Source organism: Condylostylus longicornis, unplaced genomic scaffold (genome assembly GCF_029603195.1).
Source record: "Condylostylus longicornis isolate FDR11 unplaced genomic scaffold, ASM2960319v2 ptg000083l, whole genome shotgun sequence".
Classification (NCBI taxonomy): Eukaryota; Metazoa; Arthropoda; class Insecta; order Diptera; family Dolichopodidae; genus Condylostylus; species Condylostylus longicornis.
This window is the reverse complement of record NW_026578051.1, coordinates 2,416,428-2,432,186: the sequence shown is the minus strand read 5'-3', so window position 1 is coordinate 2,432,186 and position 15,759 is coordinate 2,416,428. Positions and strand designations below refer to the sequence as shown.

Here is a 15,759-nt window from a genome sequence, read left to right as displayed (position 1 = left end):
CCTAAATTTAGATTATTTGTTTTTTTTTATGGTTCCCATTCTGGTTCAATTCTTTTTTTAGCTTATTAATTTGTTTGTTTGGTTTTATATTATTAAGATACTTTGAATATAAATTGGGTATTAAAAAACTTATCTTCTATCTACTTAACCCTGAATAAGAAAAGGATAATATTATTATATCGAACTCTTTCTAATTTTGTCCTCTTTTATTATTATTATTTTTTCTTATTTTTTTTTTTATCACAAATGACATTGAAATTTTTACCTCCTTTTGTTTTATTTCTTATGTTTTTTTTCTTGCTATTTTTTTTTTTAATTTAATTTTTTAGTACATTAATTTTTATAGCGGTTAATAGACGAGCGTTTAAAAAAAAAAAAACACAAACCAACGAGAAAAACGAGCACAAGAAAAAAAATTTTTTTTTCTGATGCTCGTTTTTGTTCGGTTTTTGGTTGTTTGTGTATGCAATCAGGATAATGTATGCAAGATATTTAAAAAAAAAAAAGAAAAAATATTTTTAAAATGGAGGAGAAAAAATTAAATTGCAATGAGCATAAAAACGATAAAAATTTTTTTTGAGGACCTGTCTGACTCCTTTTTTTTTTTTTAAGTCGAAGCGTTTAATTAAATCTTCTCTTTTTTAATTGGATATTTTTTGTTTTTTGTATAGGAGAGCCGAGAGACTAAATTATTATTGATCTGACTTTCGATTGGGTGTAATCACATACCGTATTCTATATACGGTATGTGATATTCAATAAAGAGAAAAAAAAAATGATGGCAATCAATTGAATAATGACTTTTTCAGGGACAAAAAAAAAAAGGTTTAATTTTCATTTTTGTCAAAAGTCATTAATTTGGTTTTTTTGTACAAAGCGCCCTCATGATGAAAAAATCGTCATGGTAATTAACTTTAATTAAATTTCATTCATATAAGATTGCATCATAAAAATATAGATTGTAGGAGATCTTATGGAACAATCAGGTTAAAGTAGGTTAGAAATTCACTTTATTCGATGCTCAGAAAAGAAAAAAAAACAATTCAAGTAAGTGTTAAAATTTTATAACATAATTAATCATAAAAAATAACAAGAGCTTCCAATTAAGCGTCTCAATTTGAAACTCATTTAAAGTCAGAAATTTTTTAATCTATTTTTATGAGTTTTTTTTTAAATTTGACATTTATACTCAGAGTAAATAATTCTCAATTGCATTGGATATAAAAAAATTTTTTTTTCTATTTTTGAGAAATTATTGATAATTTCATAATTATTTAAAGAGAGTAGTGACAAGCATAATAACACAATATAATGATAAATTAATATTTTGAATTTCTGAGAGAGACAATAATAGAGAAAAATTTTATTTAATAATAATATTCTCTTGAGAAAAAAAAGATGGCCAGACTTTCCGTTTAAAGAGTGAAATAATTTAAACACTCATAATCACTCTACTGCAATTCAAATTTGAAATTCATAAAAATAAAAATGAGAATTTTTAAGCTTTACTTGAAAAACAATTATTTTAATTATATACGGAACTTTGTTGAATAATTTTTTTGTTATCATACCACTACCATCACACCATTGTGCATTAAAACACTTCAATTATAGATAATTTTTCAAATTATAATAAAAATCAAGGGAAAATTTTATAAAATACCTTTATAATAGTATTTTGGTCAAACACTTATTTCCAACAATGATGGTATCTAAAAACAATAAAACAATAAAACCAAAACTTGTTTGAAAACAATTTTTAATTAAAGTTTTCGGCGGTAAAAGAAAACAAAACACAATGCAACTATGTAGTAAATTATAAAGTACATATATACATGAAATTAATTGCATATAACAAGGATTCAAAACTTTTGCGTTTTTGTTCAAAATGTTGAAATAAAATAAAAAAAAAAATATTATTTACCTGTCTTCCATATGTAACAGCAGCCATTGTTATTAATTTATTTATGATTTTTATTTTATTATTTTATTATTTTATTTTTTTGATATAATAGGTAGGTTGAGGGTAGAATGTGTGTATGTGTGTATGGGATTATGTTGACAATATACAATTATACACTCTACTCCTAAATAAATTTTATTATTATTTTTTTTTTTTTTGTTATACAATATATAGGTTGTTAATAATTGCTTTGATAGTAGAATTCTGTTATATACAATTTTTTAATTTTATTACTGTACTATTTTTGTTATTTTTGAAATTTATACTGTTCTCTTCTTGATTTTACTTGTTATACGCTTTTGAAGTAAAGCTATTATAATTTCCATTTACAAAAAAAAAAAAACAAAACATATATGTGGTGGTAAAATTATTATTAACATATACACGAGGGGTTCGTGGTTCGTATATGTGCTCAAATATTCGAGAATCAAAAGCGTTATTTTATTTTTCTTTTACTTTGCTTTTTGAGTAATTTTTAAAGTAAATTTTAATTTTTGGTTTTTTTTTTTTGGGTTTTGTTAGAATTCTAACATAGTTTTAATTTAATACGAGTAGTTTTTTGATTCAACATAGCTCTTATAATAAATTATTTTATATTATATATATATTTGTGTATGTAATTGCATATCCTTGTACAGCTTTTTTATATACAGAAAACCAAAAAAAAAAACGAAAACGAACAGAATGAAAAAAAAAACCCCCGAATATTTTGTTCAACTTTTATGCCACGAAAATAATTTAATCTCCATTTTTTTATTCTCTTTTTAGTTTTACTTTTTCTCTTTCTCTACATTATTTTCTATTATTTTGAATTCTTTTGTTTTTATTTTAATTTTTTTTGTTTTGTTTTTAAAATAATGCAGGTTTAATGTAGCTTATAAATTGAAAACAAAAACATTCTCTCCTATATGTATGCAATCAAGGACAATAGAAAAAAAAAACAAACGAGAATTATGAAATTTTTTTTAATGCAAAAAAATTTTTTTTTTTTATTTTTTTTTTTTTTTGTCAAATTTCATATTCCAAACATGGATGAAATATGAGTGCGTAAAAAAATATTTTATATAAAACAAAAATTATAAAAGAGAAAAAAATTTATTTAAAAAATAATTTTCATGCATTTTTTTATTAATAATTTAAAATTTTTTATTTAAAATAAAAATTTAAATAAATTTTGCACAAACAACAAAAAATTATTGAAAAAAAATTAAATATTTTTAAAATTATTGGAGGACACAAAAAAAAAGTTGCATAACATTTAGACTATTGAACTTTTTTTGTCCACGAATGAATGTATAACAATTAAAATGCATAAAGCACTCAAAATGCTTAAAATATAAAGAGTAATTGAAATAAATATTAAAGCACATTTATTCCGGTAGATGGCTTAAAAATTTTTTTTTTGATATAGAAAATTATAATGATGGATCAGTTTTTCAGAATTGAATAAGAGAATTTAGACAAAATGGTGGTTCAGTTGCATTTCATTAAATTTCTTTGAACTATTCTCTACATTAGTTTGACGTACAATATTTAATAATGGAATCATTATGAGTTTGAACGTATCAGGAATGTAAGCAATATGAATTATGAATAAAATTTAAGGCATAAATTTAGGATTATAAAATTGTTTTTATAATAAAAAAATATATTCGGTTTTAATGGTGACTGTTTGCCTTATTTAAAATGATTTTATGAATTTTTACTCCATTTTAATGGAAAAAAAAAAACAACAGACAACAAAAATTATATTATTGAAAAGAAAATATATATTGCATACTTTTGGGAGAAAAAACTGAAATTGTGTTATAATAGTGATAATAATCGAATTCAGTTGTTAATTGCATAAGACAAGATAAATAATTTTATTTGTTAATGGCAGAATATTCTCGATTAGGTTTTATAGAAATTTGAAAAAATTTTCAGTTTCGGTGTATAAATTTGGTGGAACTTTGAAACTTTATGAACATTGAGAGGCGGAACGTTGAGTTTTCGGAATTTAAAAAAAAAATTTTCAAAAAATATTTTTGAGAATTACAATGAAATCTACTTCTGGGTGTGGAAGTTTTCTTTTAAAATTAATAAAAATTTGAAATAATAAAAAAATATTACCAAAAATAAGCTTACAACAAAAAAAAAAGAAAATTATTTTTTCTTGATTTTTTATTGACTGTGAGCTATTCTTGCAAAAATAATTGCATTTTTAAATTTTAAACTTTTATTTTCATTAACAATTTTTTTTATATTTTAAAAATTTTATATTTTTAAAAAATATTACAGTTGATGTTAATAATTATCACATTTAATTGTTATATTATTAATTTATTAATTTAAATTTGTTGTTATTGTTGACTGATTTTGCATTTTTAATTCATGATCTTTTTTTTTATTTTTATTCATTATTTTTAAATAATTTATTATTAATTGCCAATAGGGTGCTTATGCTTTTATAATATTCAGAATTACAATAATTTATAAGTACAGTTACGATTTGGTATTGTTATACTAGTACGTTACATAATATGACGCTTGTTTGAATATTTTTTCTATTGGCGTTTTTAATATTTTTTTAAATTAATTTATTTTATATTTAAATTTTCATTAAGAATATTTGAATTTTATAGAACAACATTTTGTATATTATTTAAAGTTTAAAAAGTAGTTTCATTTTTCAATTTATTTATATTTATATTATTAGATATTTACTGTTATACTATATTATACCAGGTTTATAATTTAATTTATTATGCAATAAAAAATGATAAATTGGAGATGAAAGATGGCAAATGAAAGTAAAATAGAAAAGTAAGAATGTAAAAAAAATTATGTAAGAAAAGAAAAGTAGGGGGGGGGGGGGGGGGGGAAATGTAGTACATTTTTCAAAATAAAATTAATTATAACAGTTTTTACAAGGAAATCTGGAATTTTATTATATAAGTATTATAAAAATGAATTTTGTACAATTGTGTGTTTAACATTTATTATGGAAATGTCCTTTTAATTTCTGTTCTGTTATTATTGTTATTATTTTTCCATTTTGATTTTGATTTTATTATTATGTCTTTTTTTTTTTGCCTTTCTTTTCGTATTATGTAATTATTATTTCTCTTCTATTTAATTATTTTTTTTTTTATGTTCTATGAATGTCGATGACAAGAAAAAAATAATAATAGAAAGGACGGACAATAATAATTAATAAATAATGAATATTTTTTTTCTTATTACAAAAGAAGAATTGTTGAAAACTTGGATGAATGAACAGTTTTCATTTGTATTGTTTTACTGTTAATAAAATAATAGGAAATTTACTATATGGAAAAAGCAATATGTTTATATTGTGTGTGTATATTATGCCTAAATTAATGATTAATAACACAAAAATATATAAAATTATAAATTTTAATTATATGTTAACCGCATTATAGCTACGCAATGTAAGAAACAAAAATAATAGTATAAATTAAAATAGTTTATCTCTTTGTATAAGAGAGAAATTAATTAAAACTCATAATTGAAATGCAGCAATAAAAAAATACTCAATTTAAAGTAGTTCGAATGCAATAGTTTAAAATTTTACTCAACAACTCAATGCTCAATTTTAAGTTGTTTTTGTGAGAATTCTATAATTACATTATGAGAGTGCAATTTATTGAATATGCCATACAATATATGACACATACGAGTAACGTTCACACAAGAATGAGAAATATAAAATTTGAGTGACACTTAATAAATTTTTATGAATTGTGAATAATTGGTTCTGTTGCAGAATTAATTGAAATGCGGGATATTGAAATTGAAACTTAGTTTGAATTGAAACAACAAATTCAAATTATGACAATTAGGAATAAAATATTTTTAATTGTACCATGCATTGTAATATTTTCTCTTAAATGCTTTGTTCTGTTTAAATTAATTCTTTCAAATTTTTTTGACAACTCAATAATTCTTTCAATTGTTTTGACAATTGTTTTGACAACTCAATCTCAAACGGCAGCTGTAAATTATAATTATATTTTCATAATTTTGACAACAAATATTCATGATTTTTCTAAAAATTAATTCACAATTTCAAGTTTCTTCATTACAAAATATATTTTTTGAAAAATATTTACAATAATTTTAAAATTTCGAATTTTAAATTGTTAAAATCATAAAAACTAATAATAATGTTTGTGTATTCAATTTTATTTAAATATCAAAATATTATATGAGCATGATATGTGAACGTCAATGAATAATGAAATAAAATTATAAAATTATTTTGAAGTATGTGCTATAATTAAAAAACAAAAACCAAAAATATTTTAAATAATTTCAAATGAAAATTGTCAAATTTATAAAAATTTTTTTTTTAAATTTTGACATATGTAATAATTGAATTATTAATGATTATAGTAATGTCATCTAAATGCAGGGGTCCATTTACTAGTTGAATTTATGATATATGCGATCTGTAAAAGAAAAAATAACAAAGAAAAAAAAGAGACAAATATATTTTTTTTGTTTTTCTAATTATTTTTCATAAAATTTCATGCAAAATTATTTCAACTTCTTCTATTCAATTTCTGTTGTTCATTATGTTTTGGTTTTATATCGAATTTTTTGTATTTTTTTCAGAAAATATCGAAAATTTTTGACTTGTTAAATACATCCAAAAAAATTCTTTTCAAAATTTGAACTTAATAAGATATAAATTTAAATGTTAATCATCAGAACCTTTATGGTATATAAAATTTATTTTTATAATTCATTTAAATTTCTAATTAAATTTATTAAAAAAACATTTTAAATTTGTAAAAATGCTGTAAGGAAACAAAAATAATTTAAAAACAAAGAAGTTTTTTATCATAGGAATTTCCAGTTCATAAAATTTACCTATGGTATATGGTATATTTTTTTTAATTACTTTCCATATTATTATTATGTATAACACATTTTATTCTTATCTTATCCCTGTTAGAAATATTTGAAAATCAAATTTTAATGTGCAAATGGAAACAAATTCTTATCTCCTATATTACAATTTAGTTTCACTTTAGTTTCACATAGATGATTAACATGAAACTTATAATATGAAATATTTTATTTTTCTACACAGAAATAAAAAAATGAAGCCATATGTGATCTAAATGTAAATATGAAATTTTCAGGGAAAAAAAATCTAATTTTATTCTACTATAGTTGATAATATTGAATCCTTATATGTTCTCTTGCTATTTTTTATATGCTGGTATAGAAAATAAGGATTCATTGTAAACCATAAAGAAAAATAAAATTTCCTGGAAAAATTTCCATAATAAATTATGTTGTATAAAGGATCATTCTCAATATTTTCTGTTTTTTCTTTTCTTTCCTTTTGTATTATGAATGAAAATTTTTGAATATTTTGACTAGAAAAATAAAACTATCATATTCAAATATAGGTAAAAAATATCAAATTAATTTCTATATTTTATAAAATACTCGTATGTTCATTTTTATGAGATGAAGTTTTTTTTTTGGAAAATTTATTACACTAGAGGTTATAATAATATTAAGGCATATCTCTCTTACATCCTTAATAATAAAATCATAGAAATTTTTTTTTTTTTTTCAAAAAATATATTGTAGGTGTAAATTTTATATATTTTTTTGCATATATTGGTACACGTCTTGTTTATATTAATTTTCAAAGGGAAATTTTTTATTTTTTAATTTATAATAAATCTCATATTTCATATCGTCTCTTGAGAAGAATTATGGAATAATTCATGAAAGTTAATTTTTAATAATAAGCATTTTAATCACTTAAAACATAGGTTAGCTTAGGTTAGGCACTTAGGCCATGTAAGTCTGTTGGAACATCACTTGGTCTTCATATCCCGGTTTAAAACATAACCTTAATTTGTTAATCAGGAACTGTTATAAATGTTACGTATATATGATTTTCTTATAAAAATATGATTTTAAAACTTAATTTTTAAGCTACTACGCCGACTATTTGAAATTTGTTTCAGAGCAACCATATGACTTATTGTCACAAATATTTTCATAAATCAAGTAGAAATTAAAACGCTTTTATTTTGAAAAATATTTTTAATTATAAATCCAAAAGATCAAATCAAATCTAATTGTGAAACTGTTATACGGAATATATGGACAACAATATGGACTCGATGTATAACAATAATGTAAATAAAATGACATTGTGAAATTCTTAAACGGAATGTACGACAACAATTTTAATCAAAAAAATAATAAAACTGTTATACGCGATGTATTACAGACAACGTAAATTAAATGAAATTTTGAAATTGTTATATTCCATGTATGACAACAATATATTTCAAAGAAAAATTGCAAAACTGTTATACACGATGTATGTTAACACTGTAAATTAAATAAAATGGTGCAACTGTTATATGAAAATAGACAACTGTTCGCTGTAAGATTTCATTCCTAATTTCAAATAATCGCTTTTCGTGAAGCAAAGCTTTCACGATTTTTTTAAACAAAACAACAACAGCATTTTATCACACCTTTTCTTGCAGAGAGATATAGCAAGTAAATGAGATAATCTCTCATTTATTTGCTATATTAAACTTAAATATCCTACTCTTTTGACTTATATTGTTATTCTCAATAATGGATGATATTAATTTTCCTTACATGCTTTCACAAACTTATGCATACTCATAATTAAATATATTAAAATAACATCGTTTTAGGTATAGTTAGTTGAAGGTAGTTTGAGTTTAGTTTGAATATTACAAAATTTTAATTTATAAAAATTATTTAAAAAAAAAAAAAAAACAAAAATAAAATAGTGTTTTTTTAATAACGGTAATTTTTTTAACTTCATGAATAATGTTTTTTTTAGATATTTTTTGTCGAAATTTTTTACTTAAATTTTACCTGCGGTTATAAATGAAGGTTGAAAATAAATTTAAAACTTTTTTTTTTGTTATATTAATTTGAAACTGTAATACAAGGGTTGTTTAATTTTTTTTATTTTATGTAATAATAATATTTTGAAAATTAGAATTTATGAGAGAGTAAAAAAGGAAAATATTCAAAATAAAATTTTGTATGTCATACTGATGCTTTCTCTTTTTAAAGGAAGGTGAAACATAATCACTGGTATACGATATAGCAAAATCGAGGTTATAGAAAATATTTCTGTTAAAAAATTCTCAAAATCATAATTTTCTCTGCACACAAATTACGTCTTATAAAAAGTTTGCAGGAAAAAATAACAAAAATACAGACAAACAAATTTTTAGCACAATAGAGATTATGATGAAGAGCTTGCTATGTAAAATTTCTTCATACATAAAAACTAAGCATTTAAAGCTAATTACAAATAATAAAATTTATTTCATCGTATTTCAATTTATAAATTGATTGAGCATTGAAAAACACCCAAAAATTTTTATTTCCAATTTATACTATAATTTTCTTGCGATACCCCTATAAATATGCAATTTTTATATTTCCCCTATAAATATGCAAATTAAACATTTTTTTTTCTAATATGAAAATAAGAAAATTCAGTTTCATTTTACACTAAAAATCGATTAATTATCTTCATTTCTTTTGTGTTAAAAACTCTACAAATTTGTAGATTTAAGAAAAATTATGAAATATTTTGGAAATTTTTTTGCAAAATCAAAGTGAAAAAGTTTAAAAATGAACTTTATAAATTAAATTTCTTTTCCTATAAATATTGCCTAGATCCTTTTTGTAAAATTAATAAGGTTTTTTTTCAGAACAATAAGAAGTAATGTAAGAAACAAAAAAACTAGTTACCAATTATTTTTTCTGTCTTTCCATTACAGTTCTTTTTATTATAGAAATTTATAACTTTTGCAAATCTTTAAAGTTCCTCTTTTAGTACTCTTTTTCTTTTCTCTATTTAGATTTAAAAAAATTTCATATATGATTACGGTAAATTTATTAAATTAGGAAATTTTGGGATCTAAAATAAAAAAGTCCAATGCATTTTGAACCTTTCTTTTTTCCTCTAATTTTCTATTATAATAGACTAAAAATAAAATAAAGAAAACGAAATTTGAAGAAATTTTCTATGACGTAAGTAAAGTTAATTTTGTTTTTTATTTTTTGCCTTTTACAAATTTTCTTCTTTACAATTACTATGACCGTCGTTAACATGAAAAGAAAGAACTCTACAAAGTCAACGTTAAATATTTGTTAAGTTGACCATTGTATTTCCTCGTTGACCATTCCATTGAAAATAATTTTCATTTTAGATGAGTTTTTTTTTTCTTTTGGAAAAATTTTGGAATTTTATCATATTTGAGAATAATAACAGTAATAAAAATAATAATCACAATAATAGCTAGAGGATAAATAGGAAAAAGAAAAAAAAATATAATATAATTTTTGAGGTCATTTTTACAGGCAACTTTGCACGAACATTTCATCTCAAATATTATAAAAGATGTTTTTCAAATTGAAAAGAATGAATTTCTGGTTCTATAGTACTTTATTATTAAAATTTTTATTGAAGTCGTTTTCTTAAAGAGAAACATAATTAATACTGCCCCCAAATATATGCAATTTTTAACAATAAAAAACAAGGACGAGGCCGATCATGTAAGGATCTATGATTATAATTATGTGAAAGAGACTAGAATATTATTATTCATAATGACATAATTGAAGTCACGAACATGGAGAATTTATTGGAAAAAAACTGATATCAATACGAAATCGCCTAAATATATGCATTTTTTTTTCGATTTTGTAAATTATGATGACTAGAAACAAATCAGCTCTTGTTGAAATCAAAATATTGAAAAAATTTAAATTTTGTAGAAAGCTTTAAATTGGTGTCCGAATTTATTCTAATAATTTCTTAATTCTGCAGCTCATCAGCTTCTCATGAATGAGAAAAAGAGAAGCTCACACATGAAAACATTGGTCAGTTCCGACTGGAATTACATTTAAATTAAAACTTAACTCATTGAAAAAATAGTAGGTTGATTTCCATGTTTTTTATGAAAATTTGAATGAAATATCATAAATACGCTGAAGAGAATAAAAAGTGAGAGATAGATAGAATAAAAAGAGAATTAGAAGAAAAGGGGAAAAAAAGCATGAAAGCATGTTTGAAGTTTAACTTTTTATGAAAAAAGAATTGACGGCTGACTGACTAGTCATTTGGTACTTGAAAAAATCTTCAAATTTGACTCCACAACGTTAATTCCAGAAAAAAAAAATTTTAAGAAAATTTTTTTTAAATTTTTCTTATTTCTTTTATTTATCTTAATTTTAGACTTTTTTCCTTCTCTTTTTCTTTCTATTCTTTTCTCTTTTTAATTAAATTCTAAGTATATGAATTGGGATAAACTTTTAAGAATTTTGTTTTTATTATATTTTCTTCTATAAGCTCACGATATTATTTCTATATTTATATTTTAAGATCTAAGTTTCTCTTCTTTATATTTTAATTAAATTATACATGGTACGTACATTTTTTATATTATACATAGTACATTTAAGGACTAAAACTGACATTTTGGGACCAAAAACAAAAATAATTTTTCAAGAAAATTTTTGTAATTTAAATAGTAACCTACAATTTAGATTTAGTAAACAAAGAATTTTTGTAAAATTCTCCATAGTTTTTTTAGTTGGAAAACCTCAAATGGTGGTCTCGATAAATTACCCAAAAATATTTTTTAAGTATACTATGAAAAGTAAAATGAAAATGAACTCAAAATCATCTTTGAACATCTCACTAATTTAGTAATAGAAAAGTTTACAGTCTCTTAGAGTAGAGCGTAAGCTAATAATGAATTTTAATTCATTTACAAAGAGACTTATAACGAATTAAGTGACAGAATATGTCAAATATAAAAAAAAATGTGCTAATTGAAATAATTTTACTTCTTAATTATAAAAATTATGGTCATTAAATTTTCAAAATAGATTTAAAGTTGATATTATGTGAGCAGAGTATTATGAAATATTATTGTGTAGATATAGAATGGAGAAATATGACGTAGAAGTTACTACACTACTTAAAATTTTTATTTTATTTAAATAATCTCACAGTTTCATGAAAATCACACAATAATAAGGCCACAATTCATAAAGACGAACACAATTTTTGTGTTTGGAGAGTTTGGAGAGTTTGGAGACTTTTTACTTTATACAAAAAGCGTTCCTGGAATTCCAAAATTTAAACGTTTAGAGACTCTTCATATGAAAAATTTTCCAGACAGACGTTTTTTCAACGTTTAGAGACTTTTCCTGCAAAAACAGTTCCAAACATAGTTCTAGTATTTGAAGATATTCCAGGTTAATAGCTTTCTAAATAAAAATAACTCTATCTATCGTTTGAGAATTTCTCACATTAAAACAGTTTTCTAGACAGGAAATAAAACATTATATTAGTGTTTGAAAAACGTTCCAATCAGACAAAATTATTTTTTTTTTTTTTTTGGAGACTTTTCATATAACAGCGTTGCATTCATTTATAATTCTAATGTTTGAAGATTTTATGTCGCCGACAAAGATAATTCTAATAATCGAACCCTTTTAATATAAAAATAAATTGAGATAAATTTAATTCTTGTGTTTGGAGAATTTTTTTTTATAAAAAAAGCGCCCGAAATAGATACGATTTCAGTGTTTTTAAACTTTTCATATTAAAACCGTCAGACATATTTCTACTATTCGAAGACATTTCGTTCAACACTATCCCATACAGACATAAATAATTTGTTTGGAGACTTTTTCTGGCGAGAATCAGTTTTTGTATATTTTGACATAAATATTGCATTGAAAACTAAAGTATTATCATTTTTGGTTAACTTTCCAGATATTTTTCTCTTCACTACGTAAAATCCCCCACATAATCTATAACAATATAAAAATTTTTTTTAATATCCATTTTTAGGGCCTTTTTCTCTCTCGTATACTAATAATCAAATTATCATATTAAATACTACTTTTCTTTTTAATATCAATAAACTATTTATTGAATTTGACAATGGCATTTATAATGATTAATCGTTTTAAAATTTCATTTTATTATAGACAACTATTAATTTAATATTCTTCTTTCATATTCTTCTATAGTAATTTTAAATTCAGAATAAATTTTCAAAACAAACACAGAACCACTTTATTTTTTTATTCATTGCCCAAAAACCATTTAAAAATTTAATTTATTGTGTAAATTTTTAACAATAAAATGGCATAATAGCGAAAATCGAAAAAATAAAATATAGAAAATAAAGAAAATTAAAAATCATTGCGAAAATAATATGTTGCTGATTTATTTATATTGAATTTATATTGAATATTAATGAATACAAAATGAGCTTATCCGTATGTAAAAACTTCCGTTTCCCCTAAATTCCCATACAATATAGTCTTTTTCTTTTCATCAAAAAAAAAATTGGAATCACAAATGAATTGTGTATAGAAAAATGACGTATTCGAAATATTTAGTGAGAAATCATATTTGATTATCATTCAATTGATGCGAATGAATGATAATTGGAAAAAAAAAATATTTTTAATGGAATTTTATTTTTCAAATTATTATATTTGCTTAATATGTTTTATACATACACATACATTTATAGGATACAAGAAGTAAGACACCAAACACCCCATAAAATACAACGCCGAAAAACTCAACCGAAATATTTGATGTTGCAATGATCTTGTTCGATACTTATGCTCTCACAACCGTATGACGCGCTTATATACATGTTTGAAGCTTTCAGAATCAAATCAAAATAGAAGAGGCATTACTTTTTTCATTACAACTTCAATTTACATTTTTATAATTCTCAAAAAAAAAAGTAATAATTTTAAAATAACTGAATCGTTTCATTCAAGTATGAATAAATTTTTTGTTTGAAATGGAATGTTTGATTTAAACATCTACATCGCCAATATTATCGCCAGAATTAATTTTCTAAATAAATTTAATATTAATATTTTTATGTAAAAAGAGAAAAAATAATAATTAAATATAAATTAGATAAGTAATTTATTTTTTTTTTTCATACACCCTCTTAATAATTGAAAAAATTTGCATGTAATTACATACAATACAAATATTTATAATATAAAAATATCAACAATTGGTTTCTATTACACCCCCATATTTTATTTTGCATAATATACAATGGGAAGCAAAATTATTTCGACCATTATAAAAATAAAAAATTTTTGAATTCACAATTTTGAAATCGTTAAGAAAATTTCCTTTCTGCGAACTCAATATTTAAAAGAATGTTTGATAAAGTTTGATCATACATGCATTAAGTGAAAAATATATATAGGGCAAGTCGATTTTATATTATAGCAATTTTATATCATCTAAAATAATTTTCAATTTAAATTTCAGGCAAGATTTGGACTATCAAAATTGTTCATAGGATTTGTTAGACGATAATGGGATGTTTCTGAATTTGTTCTATCAAACATCATACATTATTCTATCATTATACATTTTATCAAATTTTAATCAAACCATATAAGATAATTGAACGATCTTCCGAATATTGGCCCTGAACGGCTTTTGTTTTTGTTTTCCTTTTTAACTTCTTGTGAGGAGCGTAGGGCTAGTGCATGATATCATGCCCTAGTTTCATTGCGTCATAGAGTTTAAATTAGGTAGGTAATCTGAACAGCTTAGGTATATGAAAAAGTTAAGATTTATATAGCAATGCAACAGCCCCGAATCTTATTATATATGCAATAACGGCCCCTATTCTGGTAATTTTTCTTATTCTACTCTAGATACATTAATTATTCGGCCACTATTGTATATGCTTAAAAATTTACATATTCTCGAATATCCTTGAATAAAATGAGTACAGCATTGAAAGGAATCAATATAGATTTTGTCACAACAAAAAAAAAAAACAAATAAACCAAAATAATAAAAATAAATAAAATGAAAAAAAAAATCAAAATAAATAACACATTCACATTTCTATACCATGTATTCATTATTTAAATTCAAATATAATAGAAAAATGTAGATGTAGATACTTGGAAACTAGCGATGATATGACAATGACATCCTTATTCAATTTTAATATAAAATTTCTTTATATATGCTTAGCAATGCTATAGAGATTTTTTTTTTCAATTTTTCTTATCGAGGGACCGAGCTAATTGAAATTTAATTGTAACTATTTAATCTAGATTACATGTTATTATATAAAATTGATATTATATAGAAATTTCTATGTTAACATTAATTTCGTCCCATTATATTCTATATTCCATTATTATTATTGTAATTTAAAGTTATAATTTGAAACTTTAGATGAAGATGATAGTAAAATATACATTTAGTCTATATTAATTTTTCTACATTGTACTATACGGTAAAATATAATTAATATGATTGGATTATGAATTTAATTACATGATTGAAAATTTTTTTTTAAATTATAGAAAAAGTTTTCGTAATTATTTAATGATAGCTATTGTATATAAATAACAGAAATCTGTAGAAGACGTATAGACCATATTCGATTAAATTTAATATTAAATCTAAGACAAAGTCTGATCGAAGTTAACATATCACACTAAAATGATTTGATAGAGCTTAGATTTTATATCAAAATCACTACAAAATTTATTAATGAAGTAAAAATCAGGTGATGGCTAGATAAACAAAATAAAACTCAGAAATAATAAAGATCATGTGCATGGATCGGTTAGATGATAACCAGATAAACAATTTCTTCGGGAAGGTAGTTAGTTAGTTAGTTAGTTAGTTATAGAGGGGAAGCGGCAGTCTCAATGCTGTG

The 15,759-nt window shown here is 22.3% G+C and overlaps 1 protein-coding gene across 2 annotated transcripts in view; it reads right to left on the bottom strand.

Annotated features, from left to right (window-relative positions):
* The window catches only part of LOC129613413 (alpha-catulin-like), a 201,546-nt gene that overhangs the window by 81,064 nt on the left and 104,723 nt on the right, over positions 1 to 15,759 (bottom strand). Inside the window, exon 1 of one of the 2 annotated variants that reach the window (XM_055527465.1) lies at positions 1,925 to 1,986. The exons of the other annotated variant lie outside the window; for it this stretch is intronic. Coding sequence (XP_055383440.1) covers positions 1,925 to 1,951 — 27 coding nt within the window. The 5' untranslated portion in view covers positions 1,952 to 1,986. Of the gene's footprint in view, positions 1 to 1,924; positions 1,987 to 15,759 lie in introns of those variants that run through there. 2 annotated transcript variants of the gene reach the window in all.